General features: G+C 59.6%; 2 protein-coding genes across 2 annotated transcripts in view; one reads left to right on the top strand and one right to left on the bottom strand.

Moving 5' to 3' along the window:
* THOC5 (THO complex 5) overlaps positions 1 to 3080 on the top strand; it is a gene marked incomplete at its 5' end in the record, with an annotated part of 11380 nt that extends 8300 nt beyond the window's left edge. Inside the window, 8 exons of the mRNA XM_010010857.1 lie at positions 710 to 811; positions 1007 to 1103; positions 1399 to 1513; positions 1898 to 2001; positions 2090 to 2177; positions 2307 to 2422; positions 2617 to 2807; positions 2986 to 3080. Of these exons, the coding sequence (XP_010009159.1) occupies positions 710 to 811; positions 1007 to 1103; positions 1399 to 1513; positions 1898 to 2001; positions 2090 to 2177; positions 2307 to 2422; positions 2617 to 2807; positions 2986 to 3049 (877 nt within the window). The remainder of the gene's footprint in view (positions 1 to 709; positions 812 to 1006; positions 1104 to 1398; positions 1514 to 1897; positions 2002 to 2089; positions 2178 to 2306; positions 2423 to 2616; positions 2808 to 2985) is intronic.
* A 1279-nt stretch (positions 3081 to 4359) lies between these two features.
* On the bottom strand, positions 4360 to 6731 carry NEFH (neurofilament, heavy polypeptide). Its single transcript, XM_010010856.1, has 4 exons — positions 6696 to 6731; positions 5915 to 6039; positions 4624 to 5779; positions 4360 to 4575 (listed from the first exon to the last, which is right to left on the bottom strand). The coding sequence occupies exons 2-4, from the start codon at positions 5989 to 5991 to the stop codon at positions 4360 to 4362; spliced, it is 1449 nt and encodes a 482-aa protein (XP_010009158.1). The 5' UTR covers positions 5992 to 6039; positions 6696 to 6731.
* Positions 6732 to 6738: the final 7 nt, after the last annotated feature.

Here is a 6738-nt window from a genome sequence, read left to right on the forward strand (position 1 = left end):
AGCCTGCCCAGGGAGCTGCCAACTCTCCAGGGGCAATCCTGGGCCAGGAGGAGGTACCTGAGGAAGAGGGAAGTGGGAGAGGCTGGTCTGGGCTTACATGGGAGCAAGCACTGCCTCCCAGCCTGTCCCCTATGAGGCCTCCCTAAGAAAGAACCTCTTGGGGTTCTCTTTTCCCTGCAGGTACCCAAATCCCCCATGGCAGCAGTTAGAGTCTCTCTGTGGGGTCCCCATCGTGCAAGGTGCTCCCTCCGTCGCAGCACTTGGCCAGGGAGGCTGTGGCTTGAGCCAAACCCCAAATCCTCCAGCCCTTTATGCTTGTTCAGGCTTGTGAGTGCAGTCAGAGGTGAAGACTCTGATTTTGTGAAGCAGGATTCCTTTGCTTAAGCTTGTTGGGTGGCAAACAGCCATGAGGCTGTGCCCTGCCTGTGCTGGTGATGCTTCTTCACGCACATCAGTGGGGTTTAATGGGAGCTAATGCACTGGAGCGAGCAGCCTCCTGGGAAGTGGGGGAGCTGGTGCCCTGTGGTTTCACAGCCAGGGAGGAGACAGGTCTTTTGGAGTAGAATTAGGGGAAAGCCATTCATGGTCCTGAAACCCAGCTCATGGAGCTCATGATCCCATTCTCTGGGCTCAGAGCCTGCCAGTGGCTGCCCCAGTGTGATAGAGAGCACCGGCTGCTGCTGATTCCTCTCTCCCCTCTTCCCACCAGTGACCTGCTCTCCCCAGACTCCCTCCTCAACTGCCTCTACCCAGGAGACCACGGGAGGAAAACGCCCAACCCGGCCAACCAGTTCCAGTTCGACAAAGTGGGGTGAGTGGTGCCTGCCCCACACAACAGGGGCAGCTTCACAGAGTGTGTCCTGCACGGCTCAGTGGCCAGGAAGGCAGTGTCCTGCCAGTTGGGATTGGGTGGGCTCCCAGGGCACAGCTTGGGGTGCTCCCTCCAGCTGCCTCACAGGCAGGGAATGCTCTGGGGTGGCATAACCCTTCCTCGTTGTCCCCACAGCATCCTGACCTTGAGCGACTATGTGACAGAGCTGGGGCACCCCTACGTGTGGGTGCAGAAGCTGGGTGGTCTGCATTTCCCCAAGGATCAGCCTCAGGTACATCACACCCTCCTTCTCCTCCTCACTGGAGTGTCAAGGTGGTGTTTGGGAAGGCTTAGGGGACAGTTGTCATGTCCTGTCCCCCCAGAGCTCCTGCTGGCTCCCAAACCATGAGGCACGTTCAGTTGGGATCATTCTGCAGCGGGGCCACACCAACATGTTTTATCTCCCATATGTGATAGTCTGAGCCCTGTTAGAGGCACTGAGCAGTGGCTTGTGCCACCCCGTGGCTCGGTGGGTGTCTCCTGGAGGCCACAGGCTGGTGTGATGGTGACACCCCTCCTGCCCACAGCACACGGTCACTGCTGACAACACCCTGAGCGCCAGCCACATGGAGCTGACGGTGAAGCTTCTGCGCTCGAGGTTTCAGTCCCGCCTGGCCCTGCACAAGCAGTTTGCATCTCTGGGTGAGTGCCTTGGGGACAGGGGCTGTGGCAGCAGGGTCTTCCTGCAGAGACCTGACTGATGCCACCCTGCACGGTGCCCCCCTCCCTTCCCAGCTGTTCTTTCAGACCTCAGGGGCAGTGGGGGCTGCCCTGTTTCTGGCAGGAGAGGAAGGCTGTGCCCCCTCTCAGACCACAGCACCCCTTTGGGACTGGCCATCCCTGGGCTGGGAATGGATTTGGGCTGTGGTGGGAGGTGACCCACACCTCCACTGCTTCAATCTGGGCATCTATCAGAAGGATAATGATGTCTTCAGGTCCCGGTTTTGGAGCATCCCCCCTGCAGGACAGTGACAGAGCTCTGTCCCCAGCCCTGCCCTGCTCAGGTGGCCTTGTCCTTGGTTTCAGAGCATGGGGTGGTGCCAGTCTCCAGCGAGTGCCAGCACCTCTTCCCAACCAAGATCGTCTCACGCCTGGTGAAGTGGGCTGCCATCCCCTATGAGGACTATGCGGTAGGTGCCGAGCATGAGGCTGGATTCCTTCGTCCCTCCCAGCTCCTGCACGGTACCAACACCTCATTCCTCTTGTCTCTTCTCACAGGAGCTGCCTTACACTAAAGATGTGATCGAGGCTGGCTTGGCTGAAGACACTCACCTCTACTACATGGCCCTGATAGAAAGGGGAACAGGTAAGTGCCTTTCCTTCCCCTGGCAACTTCTAATTCCCACACTGGGTGCCCCCAGGGCAGCTTTTCATGGGGAATCCCTCCATTTGGAGGCAGTCCCCATGGGTGATATATCTTCCCTGCTCTTCCCAGCCAAGCTCCAGGCAGCCGTGGTCCTGAACCCCGGTTACTCCACGCTGCCACCCATCTTCAGCCTCTGCCTCAACTGGAAAGGAGAGCGAACGGGCAGCAACGACGACAACATTCGGGTAACGTGGGGTGTGGGGAAAGGAGGCTGGAGATCTGCTGGGCTGTTGGGGGTGTCCCCAGCAGTTCCGTGTCCATGAGCAGCCACTAAAAAAAACCAGGGGAGACCCGTGAGCCCTTCTGGCTGCAGCAGTAGGCGCTGGGAGGGCAGAGCAGAGACTCAAATATGCACTCTCCTCATCGGTCCCTCTTCCAGGCTATGGAGAGCGAGGTCAATGTGAACTACAAGGAGCTGTGGGGGCCCAAACCTGGCCACCAGCTCCTCACCAACCAGCTGCAGCGGCTGTGCATGGTGCTGGATGTGTACCTGGAGACAGAGCCCCACGACACCAGCGTGGAGGGGCCCAAGGAGTTCCCCCAGGAGAAGATGTGTCTGCGGCTGGTCAGGTGAGAGCCCGGGGGGTCCCTGGGGCGGTGAGGAGCTGGGTATGGGTTGAGTGTGCTGGCAGGACACTAGTGGCACTGCTGTCCCCTGGAGCACAGCCTTGCCTCACCTGGAGCCTCTCCTTTAGCTGCCTCTGGCTTCCTGCCTGCTATGGCTTAGCTTTTCTCTCTTCTCTTGCAGGGGACCATTGCGCCTGAAGCCCTTCAAGTTCAACTACCCCCAGGGGTTCTTCAGCCATCGCTGAGCACTCCCTGGGCTTTGCCCTGGCCTGAGCATCCCCATCCCACCCTGTGCAGTTTCTTTCCCAAGGTTTTGAGTTGCATTGAAGGGTTTTGTAGCCAAAGGGATTAAACACTGAACTGGAGCAGCGTGTGGGTGCCCTGTGTGTGCTGGGGGACCCATGGGGGCTGCAGCAAGCCCCAGGCTCTGGTGCTGACTTGCTGCTGGTATCTCCCCTTGGCTGGCTCACTGCCTGCCTCCTGCCCTCCCTCCCTCCCTGCTGCAGGGCCTTGGGACCGTGGAACTGAGATAGCTAAAAATTGAGATAGCTAAAAATAGCCCTTTTGCAGAGCCTGCACTGCAGCCCCAGCCTGTCCTTGTGCTGGCTCCCAGCTGACTCAGCACAACCCCAACACTGCAGAGGTGCTTCAGGACCTCCCTGCACCGTATGAGGGGCTGGGGGGGATCCTGCACCCCAGGTCGCCCTGTATGGGGACAGGGAGGTGGGGTCTGTCCCTACTCCCAAGGTCCTTGTCCCTCCCTCCTCTCCCCTTCTTCCCTGCAGGCAGTTTTCCCCCCAGGAAGCTGCCAGCCCCTCTCCCTGCTTCCATTCAGCCCCTGCCATCAGTGCACAGTGCAGCATTAACGCAGGCCCCCCCAGCCCCCTGGAGCTATGCCTTAGAAAGAGAAGGAAGAACAAACCCCACTGCAGCACTTCATGGGGAGCAGGGGCTGACCCTGGCTCCAGCCCTGGGCTGGGCTTTCCTCCCTGGAACACCCCAAGTCAGCCCCCCAGCCCTGCGTGCCACATCCCAGCACCCCAAACCACGCTTCCCCACCCCTTCCTCCTCCTCCTCGTCCCCCCCAGAGAGGAGCCAGCAGAGCCAGAGCATCTCTGTAAGCACTGTATTTGGTTATTGCACAGGAAGCAAACAACAGTGGGCTGAGGTTCCTGGTGCCCCATGTGTATCAGCAAGCGGCCCCGCAGCACCCAGCCTCTCCCACCAGAGCCAGTTGCCACCCGGGTCACCGCTCAGAGGGACAGTTGTCACCAGCAGCCCCGTCCCAAGCAGCTGGAGCTCTGCATTGCGCTCATCCATCGGTTGCACGTACATGAGATAAATGCACTTGGTGGAGAAGGGCGCTGGGGGCTCTTCTCCTGGGTTATATTCAAGTGTTAAACGTGTCACACTCAGCGAGGGAAGCTTTGGGCAGGGCACGAGGGGCTGTGGCTCTCACATGGACATAGTGCTAAGGGCAAGGCTGGCCCAGCCCTTGGGGAGGAGCAGAGCAGCTCCTGTGCCCAGAGGTGCTCCTCAGTGCCCGGGGCTCCGCTCACTTCTTCCCCACGGTCGGCTCTGGGGCTTTGCCCTCCTTGCTGGAGGGGGCCTCAGCCTTGGGGGTGTCTTTACTGGCTTTGGGCTCTTCTTTGGGTTTAGCTTTAGGCTCCTCAACCTTCTCCTTCTTTGGCTCCTCAACCTTCTCCTTCTTTGGCTCCTCAACCTTCTCCTTCTTTGGCTCCTCAACCTTCTCCTTCTTTGGCTCCTCAACCTTCTCCTTCTTTGGCTCCTCAACCTTCTCCTCAGCCTTTGGCTTTGCAGCTGCTTTGCTGAGCTCGGGCTGGGGTTCTGGGGGAGCTGCCTCCTTGGCTTTTCCTTCTGCAGGCTTGGGGGCTGGCTTGGCGGGCTCCTTCACCTCCTGAGCTGCAGGCTCCGGCACCTTCTCCTTGGGCTTCTCCTCCACCTTGGCTGGAGCATCCTTTTTGGGAGCTTCCTCTTTCCTGCCCTCCTCAGCTCCGGGCTTGGAGGAAGCCTTCACCTCCTTGGGCTGCTCTTCCTTCGCAGGGGCTTTCGGCTCCTTTGGAGGGGAGGGGGTGGGCTCCTTGGCCGGTGCCACTTCCTTCTGTGGAGACTTGGCCTCCTCCTTCACAGGAGACTTGGCTTTCTCAGGGGACTTCACAGTCAAGGTCTTAGCCCCCTCCTTCGAGGGGCTTGGGGACTTCACTACCAGGGGCTTGGCCTCTTCTTTAGAAGGGGTTGGCGGCTTCTCTGGGGCTTTGGCCTCCTCTTTTGAGGGTGCCGCAGGTTTCTCTGGGGACTTCACTGCAGGGGCCTTGGCCTCTTCTTTCAAGGGGGGTGAGGGCTTCTCTGGGGACTTGGCAGCAGGGGTCTTGGCCTCCTCCTTTGGTGGAGGTGCATGTTTCCCTGGGGACTTCGCTGCCGGGGGCTTGGGCTCCTCCTTCAAGGGCGTTGGGGGCTTCTCTGGGGACTTGACAGCGGGGCTCTTGACCTCCTCTTTTGCAGGTGTTGGGGGCTTCTCTGGGGACTTCACAACAGGCGTCTTGGCCTCCTCCTTTGAGGGAGTTGGGGGCTTTTCAGGGGACTTGACAGGCACCGGGCTCTTGGCCTCCTCCTTCGAGGGGGACTCGGGTTTCTCGGGGGACTTGGCCTCCTCTTCGCCCTCTGCTTCAGCTTTCTCTTCTTCCTCCTCCTCCTCTTCAGCCTTCTCCTCTTCAGCCTCTTTCTCGGCCGCCTCCTCCTCCTCCTCCTCCGTCACCTCCTCGGTCACCTGGATTTCCTCTGTCTGCTCCTCCACAATCACTGTCTCCTTCTCGGATTTTTCCACCACCTTGATCTTCTCCTCACTCTTCACCTTGATGCTGGTGGCGATGCTGGGAGCCTTGGGGACCACCTCAGGGAAGGACAGCATCCCCAAGCCAGACTCCATCCGGTATTCCTCCCCTTCCAGGAGCTTCCTGCCAGGAATTGACCAGAGTAGAGCAGTCAGTGATTGCTTCCCTTCTCCCCCCATGACCAGGAGCTGCTGGCCATGGCCTCCAGCTCCATCTCCCTCAAGGAGTGTCCCCAGGAACACCTCCGCTGCCCCATACCTGTAGGCAGCAATTTCAATGTCCAAGGCCATTTTGACGTTGAGCAGATCCTGGTACTCCCGGAGCTGAGCTGCCATCTCCCACTTGGTGTTCCTCAGCTCGCTGTCAAGCTGCTGGATGGTTTCCTGCAGGCAGGGAGAGCAACTGGTGACATGGGGAGGGGACAGTCCCCTGGCACAGGGGGACACAGAGCACCCCTAAATACTGCCCAGGTCTCCGGGGAGGGACAGCTCAGCCAGCACCAGGGTGCCCTCACAGAGGGGCTGCAACCACCCCCCACTGCAGATGCAGAGGGCAGGGGATGTGTCCAGGGGCTGTTTCAATGTGTCCCATTCCTGATGGAGCTCTGCACCACCCCTCCTGGGAGCCCTAAGCCCCTTCCAGAACTCCCTAAAGCAGGGACAAGCAACGAGAATGTTTCTAGGATTCAGGTGAGTCTGTGGCCACCAAACCACTGCCTGAAGCTGATGGGGACGGGGCATCACCCTGGGGACAGTGTTTCAGCCTCTGGCCACCACCCAGCACAGCCTTTTGGGCTGCGCTCCCCTGAGCTGGGACACAAGGTGTGACCTGAGCCATCTGTGACTGATACCACAGGCAGGTCAAAGAAAGGCAGAGCCAGGGGATAGCTCTGTCAGGGATGAGCACCAGGAACTGGAAGAGGCCATCTCTAGACACAACCCTGAGCATTTGTCACAGATCATCACCAGCTCTAACCGTGCTCCTCCCCAGCAGCTGGATGGTCCCTCCCCACTGGCCGATATCCAGGATGCTGCCCTACCTGGTAGGACAGGACATCGGCATGATGGCGTTCCTCCGAGTCC

The sequence above is a fragment of the Nestor notabilis genome, unplaced genomic scaffold (assembly GCF_000696875.1).
Source record: "Nestor notabilis isolate BGI_N333 unplaced genomic scaffold, ASM69687v1 scaffold17933, whole genome shotgun sequence".
Classification (NCBI taxonomy): Eukaryota; Metazoa; Chordata; class Aves; order Psittaciformes; family Psittacidae; genus Nestor; species Nestor notabilis.

Excerpts from the sequence above, each read along its gene's own strand:
- NEFH (XM_010010856.1), bottom strand. The coding sequence starts at position 5,991 with ATGGCAGCTCAGCTCCGGGAGTACCAGGATCTGCTCAACGTCAAAATG. Across the intron at positions 5,780-5,914 it reads ATTGAAATTGCTGCCTACAG|GAAGCTCCTGGAAGGGGAGG; the intron begins GTATGGGGCAGC and ends AATTCCTGGCAG. Across the intron at positions 4,576-4,623 it reads CCGAGCTCAGCAAAGCAGCT|GTTGAGGAGCCAAAGAAGGA; the intron begins GCAAAGCCAAAG and ends AAGAAGGAGAAG.